The sequence below is a fragment of the Sciurus vulgaris genome (genome assembly GCF_902686455.1).
Source record: "Sciurus vulgaris genome assembly, chromosome: 6".
NCBI classification, from domain to species: Eukaryota; Metazoa; Chordata; class Mammalia; order Rodentia; family Sciuridae; genus Sciurus; species Sciurus vulgaris.
Genome location: NC_136466.1, coordinates 63,943,372 through 63,959,433, shown reverse-complemented (window position 1 = coordinate 63,959,433; position 16,062 = coordinate 63,943,372). Strand labels below are relative to the sequence as shown.

Sequence of the window (16,062 nt, the reverse complement as noted above, 5' to 3'; positions counted from 1 at the left end):
CCTCCGAGGTCATATGTCCTGTCCTAATGAGGGACTCGACTCTTATCCAGGATTACAGAGTGCTCAGTTTTGGGTACGGTCCTTGGACTCAGGCTCTTGTTTCTGAGGAAGGTATCATGAAACACTTTACTAATTTAGAAATAGACATTATCTGCTCAAATCTGCTACCTTGACAGGATCCTGAAGGATGGAAGCTAGATTGGTGTGGTATATGAAGTCTAGCGTGAGCCTGAACAACTGGTTTTATGTGTCACCAGAACCTGCCAGTATATAAATGAGCTGTGGCTCACGAGTTCTGTCTTACAGCACCAGCTGAGCGATGCCCGGAGCAGACCTGTAGCCGCCTTACATCATCTCCAACATGAAGATAGTCACGGTGCCAGTGCTTCTGACCCTGGCTCTTTGCCTCATTCAAGGTGAGTAATTTGCATGCAATCTAAGCCTCTTGCCACACGTCTCAAAGCCCTGGGGAAGGGACTTTTCTCCCCCCACTTGCCAAGAAAATACTTATATACATAATTCTGAAGTATCTTGCCAGATACAGAGTTTTAAAAATTTAAATACATGGATTTATAACTATGTTGTCATCTTTAGAACTAGCAAGTAGTTTAAAAACATCTTAATTTTTATCCATGAGAAATTCTACTCTACTAGTTCTGAAAAGAGAGTAGATTCTACTGCAGCTTTCCCTCACCAAACTTATCAATTCATTCTACGTATCTATGTTAGATATTTAAAACTTTTTGCAAGTAGTATATATTAATTCTATACTTATAAAAAATATTAAAAAAGCAAAATTCAATGATCTATTCTCATATTAAAGCAAAGTGCATTGTAGCTTATTTTATTTCTGTGTTTTCAAATTCTAAATGGATTCAAAGTATTGCTCCTAAAATGGGAAGGATTTTTTGTGTGAGCTAAAAGGTGGATTTTTGAATTTGCTATTTTATTGTGAAGGGGTTACCGATTTCCTAGATTCAGCTTGTTCTGAATCATTACATTTTTGGAAATAGAACTTCAGAAATAAAGTGAGATCATTATACACAAATTATGCCCACTTTCCTAAAATGAATGTATAGGTACAAGATAATTAATGAGGGATGTAATAGTCTATCACTTTAATTAATCTTCCTTTTATCATATCTTTAATGGTTGCATCAGTAGTAAGTAGGCAGAGTTGCCAGAATTTAGAAAATGGAATTTTATGTGTATATGTGATGAACTTCATGATGTATTATGTTTCTAAATTATATTAAGAGGGATATGACATCCTTGGTAGTATATTATATTACAATTTATAATCAGAGACTGCCATATTTTATTCTGAAATGATCTTTTGGAAATTAGATATTTTGAGCGGGTCAGAAAGCATATGAGTATTATTTCCCAGAGAATTGCAGCTTTCTGAGTGACTAGACCTTCATGGGTATACATGCTAAATTCCTGGTGCCACTACACTCATTTTATTTGCCATGATAAATCTTAACATGTTCAAAAATAATTTGTGATTTTACAACATAGTGTTTTTAAAGCAATCAAAACACTGTATGGAGTGAATCATTTGTTTTATTTACTGTTTGACATTCCCTTAACTTTAATTTCTGCATTTTCACCCCAGATGCTGCCAGTGAAGATGCAAATCAGGTTAGTCTTGCTTTTTCTCATTGAATCCATTCCAAGATGCCTAAAGAAATATGGTTTGTGGCCAAAACCTTCATGTTAGTAACACCAACATTATGCAGATAGGTAGTGAGAACTTTGGTTAAAAACACAGTTAACAGGTTTTTAGGAATCAAGACATAAATTCTTCTGCCTGTCCTTCTCATTCTTGCTCACCTACTCACACAACCAATATATCAACGATGATCAATGTCCATAAGAGACAATCTACTATGCTAAAGAAGTGCTTTAAAAATCCCATGAACAAATACAAAATAAATCAACCAAGACACCTTCCTGTTGTTCCACTTAGCAGCTGAACAAGCCATAATACAACACATGAAAAGCTAAAATGTTTCCATAATCATTGTGCAAAACAGGTTGTCTGTATCTTGTTTATAGTCAGTGTATATATTCTATCCAATAAATATTTATTGAGCATCTATTATGTGTCAGACCCTGTTTGAAATGCTGGGAATATTCTAAAGTAAACAAAATAGTTGAAAACCCTGCCCTTCTGACTTGTATTTTAGCAAAAAGATGATTTCGTAACTAAATTAGTAAAATATAATAGTACATTAAATAACGATTATTGCTAGGAAAAAAAAATAAAGCAGGATGCAGGATAAGAATTCCAGGGAATGGTGGTGGTATCACTTCTCACTGGAATAGTCAGGGACCTTCTCACTGGAGAGAAAGACTGGAACAAGAATCTGAAGGTCCTTTTGAGGAGGTGAGCTGTGAAGATTTTTGCAACTTCTAACAGAATAGGCAGAAGCACCCATGATGGCAGAGGCCCTGATACAGGAAGAGGATGCTGAACCAACCAGGGAGGGTCTTTTCTTTGAGAAATAAAATAACCATTTTCTATAGAAATAATTTTTTTTTAACTCTTGGAAAGACACAAGGGTCAACATCCCTCCACACACACACATTGTTATGCATGCCATTAATTGAACATTAAAAATGGTGTTATGTACATAACAAAATTTACCAAATTGCTCAAAGGCCATAAATATTAAAATAATAAAAAAGTGAAATGATTCTACTGTACATTGAAATTCTTTGAACTATAATTAAATTACTTTCTTGCTGCATTTTATTGAAAAAAAATTATTTTAAAGAGTCTTCTCATAGGAATATCCCAGGGAATTTCATCATAGTCTCTACTGTTTGATCTAAGTTTGCTGATTAAGGAGAGGTCCAGAAAACACAGTAGAGTAGGGGAAAAGGCTTGATTTGGCAGAACCAGAGCGCATGCTCAGTTGGATATCTTACATTGGAAAAAATAAGAATGTAGTATAAATCTCTCTGAGCACCAAGTCAGCATTTTCTTTGCTAGAATCCGTGAGAATAGGTGATGATTGAGAATTTTGCACTGAATATTTTTCATATTGTTACATTCCATTTCATTGAATATTGTTTTAAAAATATAGGTTTAGCCCCTTCTTATCAGCATAAAAGACAAGAACACAAAGAGGTAATCATTTCTTCGGATATGGTCACAGAAAGAATACTATGGATGATTCTATAAATGTTGTTTTCCAAGTTCAGTTGCTAGAGATCTTTCTAGCATCATAAAAGCATGCTGAATGTCAAAAACATGAGTCAAAGCAGCATGGAAAAGCACACTAGCACTCTGAAAGGATCTTAAGCATATGCTTAAATTTGTCAACATGGAAGGGTTTCTGTGAAGTCAAAGCAAATGTGTTAGTGCTCTGATACCCAGAGAGGGCGATGCCAGCTCTTGGAGGGCTGTGATGGACAATGCAAGACAAGAGTTAGGCCACAGAAAAAGAGGCAAAGAGCAGTTGACCCAAGATGGCTGCAGACATGGAGAAATCAAGGACAGCAATGGTAACAAAAGAAAAGTGAGCTGAGACAGGCAGTCATACTGCAAGCCAGTAGTGACTTAGTGACTAGAAAGTCATATCCTTACCTCAAGAGGACTTCTTGGTCTAGATCTTCTCCTGTTTCAACCCTCTGTATCATGACAATCCAGGACAATACAATTTATGCATTCAATTTACATGATCTTTCCCTATGACAATGGAGAATAATGGATTAATTCCATGACTCAGAAAAATAATATTGAGCATCATCTTAAGTAATTAAAACTTTGAGCAAGTTCTTTAATCTACTCTCTAAACCTTTGATGCCCATTTGTAAAAAAAATAAAATAAAATAAAAGTGAGTCTTTCTAGGAACTTAGCTGTCATCTAATTGTGACATTGTAGACGTTCAATTCAGAATTTATCTGGATTGACGCTGAACATTTATGATTGACCACTAACAATTACTTAGAGTTTAATTCCGGTATTATTATGTCCTTGCTGTATACATTTTCTCTACAATCAAGCTCATAAGGGATATATTTCTATTATAAAGACAAAAGGATCTTCTCTCATCCTGTTGCCATGTGTTTAGGATGTTTCAGAACCACTTATATCTGGCAAATGAGGCAGTAACTTGCAAAGTTGGCATAAAATACTACACAATCAGAAACCAGACACAGATCACAAGATGCCTGAACATTAATCTATAGTCAGAAATTACCACTGTGCTACTCTGACAATATCACCGGGTGGTGATGATAATTTTAGGAGTTATTTTAACAGGTCACCCTTAGTAAATTTCCCACATCTGTACTCTGATATTTTTTATTGTTCTTTACCACTAATCATTCTGTAAATGCTTCCAACTGCCTATCATGCTTCAGAGGCTAGATTAGGTACATTATTGTCCATTAGACCTTAGGCACAATTCTAGAAAGGATATTTCTATGTAATTTGTTACTGTATTTGGCACCTGGAAAAATACAAATAATTTCATAATAAGTGATTATTGACTGAAGTATTATAAAGATATGGGAGGTTCAACAGAATTCTATAGTTAGTACTTTGGATAAAGTTGTCAAAGTAGGAGCAAAGATTTTATTTTCTGAAACAAGCATTGTGAAGTAAATTTTCTTTGACAAAATAAAAATAAAATAAAATTTTATATACCAAAGGCCTGATCTGAAGACCTAGTAAGCTTTCTAAGCCAATAGGGAATATTAACATTTTAAGTCAGTACTTTATGATAGCACTAATGCACCACTGATTTTTTTTTTTTTTTTTTTGTACCAGGGATTGAACCCAGGGGCACTTAACCACTGAGTCACATTTCCAGCCCTTTTTCGTATTTTATGAATTGCTCAGGGCCTCCCTAAATTGCTGAGGCTGACTTTGCACTCATGGTCCTCCTGCCTCAGCTTCCAGAGCCCCTGGGGAACCAATGATTTTTAAGCTCCTAAAAAGATTGAGTGACATATAAAGCAGGCCTTTAACAAGACATTTTGAACTAAAAAGTGAGAAGAAAGAACCATCACTTTTAAAAATGATTCTACTGTCATTTTCCCACCAACTCTAACATGCAAAATGTTTTTCACTTTCCTCTCTAAATTTGGGATAGTGTGAGCATTGGTATTTAAAGAAGAACAGCTCATAGCACAATATAGGTCTTCAAGGAGGTTGCACAGAAGAATCAAAGAGTGGTAACGGAAAATGTTCTGAGTGAGACAGATAGACAAACAGACAGCAGGGGTAGGTTTTGAGACTGGCACATTACTTCCATAGACTCACAAGCTTTTATTCTTGTGGTGGTGACAGAATTGATGATATTGATGATATCAGTTGTGGGGTTATGGGGTGGGAGTGGAGGTAATTTTAAGAAAAGAATATTAATTTGAAACTAAAGAATCACTAAGCCTCTTTCACAACCTTGGGAAGAGAATTCTGCACTTTCGACTTTATTAACTTTTTTTTGGTACCAGATATGGAATCCAGGGGCACTTAACTACTGAGACTCATCCCTAGCCCTTTTTAATATTTTATTTAGAGACAGGGTCTCAGGGTCTCCCTGAGTTGCTTAGAGTGTTGCTAAGTTGCTGAGGCTGGCTTTGAACTGGTGATCCTCCTGCCTTACTCTCAAGAGCAGCTGGGATTATAGGCATGCGCCACCATATCCAGTCATCAACTTTATTAACTTTAAAGTAATCTTTGCATGTTCTAATAAGTATAATTACCAGAACCATACTAATACTAATACTAATACTACTAATAATAATGAATGAAAGCTTTCTTATTGAATATTTTGTATCATATTCTTCAAAGACTTTACAAACTCACAAAATTTAATCTTCCCACAATTTATAAAATGTGTATATTTTTATCTCCTATTTTATTTTATTTTTATCTTGAGACAGAGTCTTTCTAAGTTGCTGAGGGCCTTGCTAAGTTGCTGGGGCTGGCTTTGAACTCACGATCCTCCTGCCTCAGCCTCCCCAGATGCTGGGATTACAGGCATGTGCCATTGCACGCAGCATGCTTATTTTAGATAGGATAACTAAATCTTTGAAAGTTAATTTACTAAGGCTATTGAGGTCATAAATGACAGTCATGAAATATTAGCTCGCTTTTGTTTTAACTCCAAGACACTTATTCTACCTATTTCACTAACTGTATCAAATAAATGCTTATTAGGTGAACTTTCTATCTTCCACAGGCAAGCCAAAGTCATTATTTTTGTTTGTGCTATTTGAATCAACTGATTGAATGGTTTCTGTTCAGGGGCTAGTATCATTAAACTCTACTGTCCAAAGAAGTTTTTCTTAAAGAAAGTTTTGTTTTGACAAGGTTTCAGTGAATTCAACCCCTACTTTCTTTTTTTTAGGAAACATGTAGTGGATTTCAAACCTTGATGAAAAATGGGAAATTGTTCTGTCCTCAGGATAAAATACTTCTTCAAAGCCCTGATGGAAAAATGTTCATCAACAAATGTGTCACATGCAAAATGATACTGTGAGTAAAGTTCCTCTTTCTTTCAAGTTTTTGTGGTACGTGCTATTCTCCGAATTAGTGAATGTGTTTTTTTTTTTTCTTTCAAATGCATTTTTTTCCCTAAACCTTAATGGCTAAATAAAAATGCTTAGCAAACCCTTGGATAATTGACATACACCTAGAATGACTTCAATAATCACTCAAATGGGATCCCAAAGGGATTTCAGAAGACCCGGTTATTAATATCTTATATAGTACACTATAGTCGTCTTCTGATGAAGTAGTTGAGTTTTGATTTAAAAAAACAAAACAAAACAGAATTTAAGAAACAAAATCAGATTCCTTTGACCTACGAAGACCTAATGTTGTTGTAGGGGGTGACCTTGAAGCTTCCTTTGAGTAAAATACCAGTCTTTCCTTTTCCTTGCAACTGCCAAGCAGGGAAGGATCTAAGCAGAATACATCCCAATTCTGTGAGCTACCAGTGTCTTCAGACCTTTTGGATCATGCTGGAATGAGTTGGACTAAAGAGCTGATTGCGGTTTACAGCTCCCTACAGCTCACAAAGAACTAGTATCCTGGAAGCTTACCAGGATGCTATGCAATGTTTCAGTGCCTGCCCAGTTCTGCTGAACTCGATTCCCTTCTCTCCAGCGACTCCCCACAGGTGGAGCAGCTTTATCAACTGTAAACCCTCAGACCAAAGTGTTCTAATTTTCGTTTTATAAGATGCTCTTTGAAATTTTTTTTCAGTGCTGGGATTTGAATCCAGGGCCTTGTGTTACCCGTGTGCTACAAGCACAGCCCCCTAATTGTTTTTTAATAGGGAGGCTATCTTCAATTTCTGACTGCCATCAGAATTTCAATACTGTTATTAAGCCAATACTAAGCCTATCCATTTAAGATAATTATGTTATAATTAGCTTTAAAAATGCCAGGTTGGTATGTGTCAGGGGCTTTAATTTGACGTATCCAATAATATTGGGATAATGAAGCTTTGATAATATGTGCTATTCTTAAGGCAGGAGGAGATTTAGTAGTAGGAGTTGGGGGCATCAGAAATCTAAGGCAGGTGAAATAATTTTTTCTTTCGCCCTTGAAAACTGAATATAAACCAGCAGGTATATTATTTACTATGAAGTTTCTTGTTTGTTATCTTTAATTTTTTTTGCTACCAGAGATTGAACCTAGTAGTTTAACCACTGAGTTACATCTCCAACACTTTTTTATATTTTACTTAGAGACAGGGTCTCACTCTGTTGCTTAGGGACTCACTAAATTGCTGAGGCTGGCTTTGAACTTGTGATCCTCCTGCCTCCCAAGCCACTGGGATTAGGTGTGCCAAGATAGGAGGACCAAAAATATGAATTTTAGTAGGAGATCAAAACTATGAACATAATAAACTTACTTAAAAATAATATAAAACAAAGATAAAATACCTTAAGACTTGCAAGACAGTTGATCACTTTGGAGTCACTCATTAAATTATTATTTTTATCACCTTATGATTGTGTTGGAATAAACTTGTTGTCTTAACTGGAAAGAAGGAAATGGTGCAACATATGAAAATTATCTTCAGATAACTCCTGGACCAGGTTGATTTCTCTGTAGGGTCTAGGAAATAGAATTGGGACCGATATAGATAATTAGATTTTTGATTCAATGTAAATATCAACTTACAAATGTTTCATTCAAATAATGACATAGATAACTTTTTATGGTTGGTGAACTTCTGGCTGTTTTAAGTATTCAAGGGAGACAGTCAGCTATATTTAAAGGCAGAGGTCCTTGCCTATAATAGTCCATATCTGAGATATTTTTTCAGCATTTGGGGTACATTTGTGCTTTTCTACTTATTTCTGGATATAGCCCCACTTCTGACATGTAGGATTGAGCTGAGAAGAGCAATCAAAATTAAGTTTACCATGTAAGTTTTTACTCTTCAAATTTGGGTAAGCAATGTCTAAATGATGCTATTCCTTGTTTTCTTCTAGAGAAAAAGAAGCAAAATCCCAGAAAAGAGCTGAGCGTTTAGCAAAAGCCACTAGAGCCACTGCTTCATCAGAGGTGAGACTATCAGGAGTCAACCTGTCATAGGTACTTTGGGGATGATGTTTGACCCTAATTAGAGCTTTCTGTTTACTTCCTAATTACTGGGTTATACCTGTTGTGAAGCCAAATACTTGGAAGGGAGGGAACCTGGCTTAGTCCAAGGGTGGGCTAAATATCTGGTACATCTTGTCTACAGGCCCAACCCATGACCCAACTCCCTAGAAGCATTTTGAGCACTGACAGGTGCTGAGTTGGAGTAAGCCAGGGTGGTGTGTGTCTTCCGGGATCATTTCTCATACCTCCTGTCCTGCCTACCTCCAGAGAGAGCCTTTGTGGTCCTGTGGAACTAAGATCCACAGAATTCTTACTATGTAACTTGGGTACTTTATGTATCTTTGGTTCTCATTCATTTCCTTTTAATCTGTGAAATGAGTCATGTTATAAATGAGAAATTTGAGTTTTAAAAGTTGTACGGTGTTTAACCCGTGTTGGCAGGCCCTTGGCTCATTCTATTTCCTGTCTCTTTTCTTCTTTTGTATCCTATTAATCTTTTCTAATACCTTGAGGATTTTCCTAATTACACTTAAGATTGCTTATTTGTGTCTATTTTGTCAATTGAGACTCAGATTAATATTTTGATTTAGAAAAATGTTCAGTGATAAAAAATAAATTGAGTAGTTAGAGGAAAGAAACTGCATAGATTTAGGCTACTACACAGTCATGTCATGTGATAAGTATATTTTTATATATACAAACATTTTACTTTTAGAAAACTCAAAAATAAAATTAAAAAATAAAAGAGATGGGACCATATATCAGTGGGAATTTTGGTCTACATCTCACAATTAGTTGGCAAAACTGGGGCTGTCACCAACTATCCTAACTATACACATCACATATCCGGTGTGGCTTCTTCTTCAATTTTTTTTCTTTCTCTTTATCCTCTCCTGGCCCTGACACATAATTAAAATAAACAGTCTGTGCAGGCACACCTTAATTACTTATAACATCTATGGTCAACCAAGTTACCATCCTCCTTGGCTGTATTACTCAGCGATGTCTGAGAATCTCAACCTTCACAATAAACATGGTCCATGAAGTTCTTGTCCTAGGTTTAATCAGTCTCACTTTTAAAACCATAACACCACCACCACACAACTGGTCAACATCTGCAAATCCTTTATCTGTGACAAAAGAGATATGACTTATGGTACAAAAATCTGTTGGGGCCAGAAGTGGTTAGTAACAACTTTTAAATCTGACTTTTTCATATCCCGAGAGAGGTCACTCTGTAAGATCCAGTCTCTTCTTCCTGTCATATATCTATATATTTATATATCTGATGAACATATGGTGTTTAAAAATCATAAAACACAAAGGACAAAAACCAAACAAACATACACACATAGACACACACACACACATACTCCAGTCTTAACAAATCTATTTTTAAAATATCACTAGTAAGATGTTTATATCTGTACAAATGATTTTTGAATTTTAATCAAATAGAAGTATTAAGAAATAAAATGACAGAATTCTCTCTCATAATTTTTTTTTTTGCCTGAGTTTTGATTTTTAACTCCAGATAAATTACTTACAACTATTTGGTTCTCTACTTAGGGAAACTACTTACTTATAAGCCAAAGTGGTTAATATTTGGCTAGGTGCCTTTCTAATAATTTGCCTAGATATTAAATGATTTTGCGCAATTGCACTGGTTTTGTTGGTGTTTTTCTCTCCACTATAAAAGAGAACAACCTACTCACTTTCTCTGCTTCAGTTTCTCCCATCAAAAATCAACCTGCCCTTCACTCTGAGAATGAGGTGCTTTACCTTTTCAAGAATGTTCCACTTACAGACATCCTCTCTCCATCTTCATCCTTGATTTGTTCTTCATCAATATGTCATCTATTCACCTCCCAACTCTAATAGTCACTCCATCAATAAGTTTTCTTGGTGCTGCCTTCAAAGTATATTCGAAACTGGACTCCTTTTCACAATTTCTATTTCTGCCACACCCGTTCAGAATCCATGATTTCTGAACTCCAGTGTCTAATCCCTGTGGAGATTTTCTGTTTTTAACTGATGTGTTTGTTTATTTAATGTTTCATATGATTCAGGTTGACAATGTTATGGGATATTAAGTTTATATGAGTGTAGGAGTATTTTTAACTTCTTTGTTCTTTTCATGTTGGTTCATTGCTTTAGTAACTAGTAAGGAAAGTTCCGTTTCTTTGTTCTTGTAATTAAAACTTGACTCACATATACATAGATATGTTGTTTCCAAGTGGATAAGAAATAAAAAATTACTAAGTTCATAAAAAAAATTCCATTTGAATTTGGGAACTCAATATGATTAGAGATAAAAAGAATTTGTAAATTAATTTAGATAAAATTGACTTTTTATAATATTAACTTGTCCAACTCAAGAATATAGAATAGTTTGTCATTAATTTGTATTATTTCTATGTATTTTAGGAAATTTACAAAATAGTCTCCACAGAGATTTTTATAATTTTTGTTAATGTATAGAAAATTTATAATTTTGATAAGTATTTTTCTTTTCATCATATTTCTATATGGTTACTACTTATATAGACAAATTCTATTGATTTAGGAGGTTGATCTTAGACAACTATGTGGTATCTTTTGTTAATTTGGATGGCTTATTGATTACAGTGGCTTATTGATTATATTTTGGTAGTTGATAACAACATCAGTATAAAATAGGTGTTTTATCATTTTTTTTTCAATATTACTGCTCCTGTATTTCCCTTTTTCCTTATATCATTGGCAAGGATCTATGTCTGAAAGGTTAAACAGTAGTGATGATAATGAAAATCAAACTGCTCTCTCTTCTCCTCATATTGAAGGAAGCATCTCTAAAGTTTCTCCATTAATTATAATATTTATAGTGAAAATATTATATATACATTTTAGAAAGTTTCAGAAGCCCGTTGTGTTCTTAGTTTTGCTAAATATGTGCTGGTCATTACCAAACCAAATGCCTTTTCTGCAACTATTAAAATAATCTGATATTTATCCTGTCAATATAATAAATTTCTGGATAGATTTCCTGATATTAAACTATAATTGTTCTCTTAGGGTAAATCATAATTAGTCATAACATATTTTCGATATACTGTTGGATTTTGATATTATAGTTAGAAATTTGATAGTTATGTTTATAATTAAAGTGAGTCTATAACTTTCTATTTTAATTATTCTTATTGGCTTATAAATAGCTATAAAATACCCTTGAGGTACAGCACTTCAAGTGATGGCTGAAGGAGGAGGCTAGCAAATACAACCATATGTCTAAACAAAACTGGCCAAAACAACCATGTCAGCACTCTGAGAATTAACAAGCAGACTATGCCAATCTGAGAAGCATTTATGTTTGAAATACTGCTGAACTTTAGATAAGAAGGATGGGAGTCCAAGATGTTCTTGCTTAGGAATATCTGCATCTCACCTTCCTCAGTTGGTTTTAAGGTTCTGTGCAGGGCAAGCCATGAGCATCAGCAAGTGAACTGAAGTTCTGAAGGAAGCTTACCCAGTCTAGAGTAATGGGCAGCTACCATACCCAGAGATTGCCATGGTAGTAGTGATGATCTCACCAAGAGCAGGGAGGGTGGCCCAAGTCTGCAGGTATGGTTGAGATGGAGTCTTCACACACAGGTGTCAGAGACTCAAAGGGCCCAAGAAAATCACAAATTCCTGGCCAACCATAAGCCTGTGCACATGCCCTCAAAAGACACAAACTATCCCCATAGAAAGCAAATGCTGGAATAGGTGTAATGAATGGCCTGAACTTTACATGTCCTCTTCATGTACAAAGGTCTTTCTACAGAGGATGAAGTTCTTCTTAGGTTGAGGTAGTTGAGCACAAACTGTCAAATCATTGACTGACCACTAAACTATGAAGACATAAGGTGAAAAACCTAGAAGCCAGGCTTACAAAATAAAATTGAGTATTTTCTTAGCAGACACATCAGCAGCTACAGATTACAGGAAAACAGGGTTTCAGAAGATTTAGTGTAGTGAAAGAAACTAAAACCTAACAACTTAATTAATTATTCAAAATAAACTTTAGAAGGAGAAATCCTAATCTTGAGTTCCTACATTATCTAATATGTCCAGTTTCAATAAAAATTATTAATAATTCAAAGTAATAAGACTGTATTACCCAGATTCAGACAATAGCAGACAGGCTAACAGATGCCTGATAGCAGTACCAGAAACAAGGAGAGATAAAAAGGGATAGAAATATTATCTGAAAGAAGAGTGACCAAAATTATCCCAAATTTGTTGAAAAAAAATTAACTTGAACATTCAAGAAGTTCAACAAGTCCCAGACTCAGTAAATATAGAGACCCACACTATTCCCATTGATTGCACTGTCTGAATTACAAAGACAAAGAGAAAAATTTGAATGGAGAAATAAAAATAACACATTCTATATACAGATTTCAAATAAAAGCTGAATTCTCATGCAAAATAACAAGGACAACAAGACAATGTAATGATGTGCTCAAAGTGCTCAAAGTAAAGAAAATTAACCAAGATTCCCTATCTTTCAAAACTCTACTACAAACATTAGGGCAAAATAAAGGTATTCCCATATCAGTGAAATGAGATATTATGTTGCTAACATAACTGCCTTACAAACAATAATAAATGAGATCATTTAGCTTACAGCCAACCTCTACCAGATGGCATCTTGGACCTACAGAAGGAAATGAAAAGCAACAAAAATGATGAAAATATGGGTTAGTACAATGTACTCTGTATAATATTTTTCTTATTTTTCTTGATTTCTTTTAAAGGTTTTATATTGCTAAGAGGAACAACTATAATGCTGTTTCGTTGGGTATATAGATATACACAACAATATACAAATGAAAATGGAGGAAGTAGAGCCATATTAGGAATAAATTTATATATTTTACCAATTTTGAATTAAATATCAATCTGAAATAGATTGTGATAAGTTAGTATTTATATTGCAATTAGTAGAATAACTACCAAAAATATAAACATATCTAATAAATATATAAGGTTAGCAGAAACGATAACAAGACACACTAAAAATGTTTAACCTAAAAGAATGCTGTAGAAGATAGAGAAGCAGAAACAACAAGAGTAGTTTTAAGGCAAATATAAAATGTAAATGCATCCATATAAATGAATGTATCAAATGTAAATGCTTGAAGCCTACCAATTAAAAGGCAAAGATTGGTAATTGATATAAAAGTATACAAGCTGTCCCAATAGACACAAAACGTTGAAAAGACACAAAAAGTCAGAAGGGTAAAATAATAATATGCCAAATGCAAGTGTCAGAAGGCAGAATATGCTATAAAAATACCAGATGAAAGAGACATTAAAACACATAATGTTATTAGAGTCAAATAGGAACATTTCATAATTTTAGAAATACATGTTACACACATATATATATATTTATATAAATACATCTAATAATAGTGGCTCACAATTTAGAAGAAAAAAAATGCTGTCAAACAAGAAATAGAGAATTTAACAAAAGTAGTTGGAAATTTCAATTCTCTATTCTCAAAAATTGCTGGACCTATTAGAAAAAATATGGTCAAAGATGTAGAATATTTTAACAATACTATCAGCTAAGTCAACCTAAACTGAAATTTAGAAAATATTCCTCCAATGATTGAAAAATGGGCATTTCTTTCAAGTTGCAGAGGAAAATTCAAGATATTTTATATACATCTCCACATATTTTTGTTCTCCACATATTTTTGTTAACTATCACATATACATGTCTATGATACAAACATATCTCAAATTTGAAAGATTTAAATTAATACAAATATGTTCTTTTGTAACAACATAATTGAATTAAAAACCAGCATGTAAAATAAATTACAAAAATATCCCCAAATATTTGGATATTATGCAGTGTTTTTCTAAATAATTAATGGACCAAAGAAACAGAAATGAGAAAAATGAGATAATAATTTGTACTGAATGAAAAACAAAAACAAAATAAGAGCAATAATTCAGGAGACAGGATTTATCTAAAGCAGTATCTACAGTTTTAAATGTCTAAGCCAGAAAAGAAGGAAGGACTCAAAGTCATAATTTAAATATCCACTTTAAAAAACTAAGAAAAAGAGAGTGAACTAATTCAACGTATGCAGAAAAAAGGGCATATAAAATTAAAGACAAAATTAATAAAGTACAAAGAAATATTAGAAATTATTAGTAAAAAGAAGCTGGTTCTTTAAAAAGATGAACAAAGTCACACACACACATACACACAAAACTCTTTAGCTAAGTTGACCAAGGCAAAAAGAGAGAAGACAAAAATTGCCAATCAGTAATTAAATAGTAGGCATCAAGAAATGCCCTGGAGAAATTATCAAGATTGAAAATGGAGTATGATAAACAATATTATGCCATCAAATTAGTTGCTTGGATAACATGGAAAAAATTTTAAAAGAAATAAGTTCTTAAAAACTGATCAAGAAGAAATAGAAAATCAGAATAGACCAAAGCAAGTAAAGAACTTGAATTGGTAATAAATCAAAGGAAAGCCCAAGCCCAGAGGATTTAATTGGTGATTTCCATCAAACACTGACAAGAAACAATACCAGTTCTTCAGAGACACATTCAGGAAACAGAGAAGAAGATCCTTCCCAGCTCATTCCATGAGGTCAACTTTATTCTAAGACAAAATTCAGATGAAGATATCATGAGAACAGAAACCTCCTGAAAATATCCCTCATAAACATAGACAGGGAAATTTAGCAAGTTAAATCCAATGTGAGAAGAATAAAACCAAAATCAAGTGGAAATTTGTTTTAACAAAAAATGTTAGTTTAATACACCATATTGATAGAATAAAGGGCAAAACCATATGATCATGATAATAAATGTTGAAATATGATTTGACAAAACCTAAGACTCACACAAGATTAAAAATTCACATATTTGTAGAAGTAAACTTTCTATGATAAAGATCATCTGTGAAAATCTATAACTGACATCATACTTAATGGTCAGACAATGAATGCTTTTGCCCTTAAGATTGAGAAGAGAGTAGAGTAGTTTACTTTTAGCACTTCTATTCAACATTGAATTGAGATTCTAGCCAGTATAAGGAAAAATTACTTAATTAAATAGTACTTGGAAATAAATATTTTTAATTGCAGAAAAGTGATATTATATAGAGTTCTATGAATCCCTAAAAAAGAAAGTCACTAGAACTAATAAATGAAGGCTTTTGTGTATAAAATCAAAATTACAAAGTCAGTTGTATTTCTATATCCTAGCAAGGAAAAATTCCAAGATTAAATTATTAATTCCACTTCTAATAGACTAAAATACATAGAAGTAAATTTAACAAAGTAAGTGCAAGGCTTATATTATAAGAGATGTGAATTATTTCAGTATCGTCATGCACCACATTATAATGTTTGGATCATTGATCGGCTGTATATATCACAGTGATCCCTTAAGATCATAATGAAGCTGAAAAGTTTCTATC

At 33.7% G+C, this 16,062-nt stretch overlaps 1 protein-coding gene across 4 annotated transcripts in view; it reads left to right on the top strand.

Annotated features, from left to right (window-relative positions):
* The first annotated feature begins 271 nt into the window (after positions 1–271).
* SPINK5 (serine peptidase inhibitor Kazal type 5) overlaps positions 272–16,062 on the top strand; it is a 70,232-nt gene continuing 54,441 nt past the window's right edge. For 2 of the 4 annotated variants that reach the window (XM_079145931.1, XM_079145929.1), the window contains exons 1-4: positions 272–416; positions 1,619–1,644; positions 6,373–6,500; positions 8,474–8,546. In XM_079145931.1, coding sequence (XP_079002057.1) covers positions 362–416; positions 1,619–1,644; positions 6,373–6,500; positions 8,474–8,546 — 282 coding nt within the window. In that variant the 5' untranslated portion in view covers positions 272–361. The remainder of the gene's footprint in view (positions 417–1,618; positions 1,645–6,372; positions 6,501–8,473; positions 8,547–16,062) is intronic. The other 2 variants (XM_079145930.1, XM_079145928.1) reach the window with 1 other exon arrangement.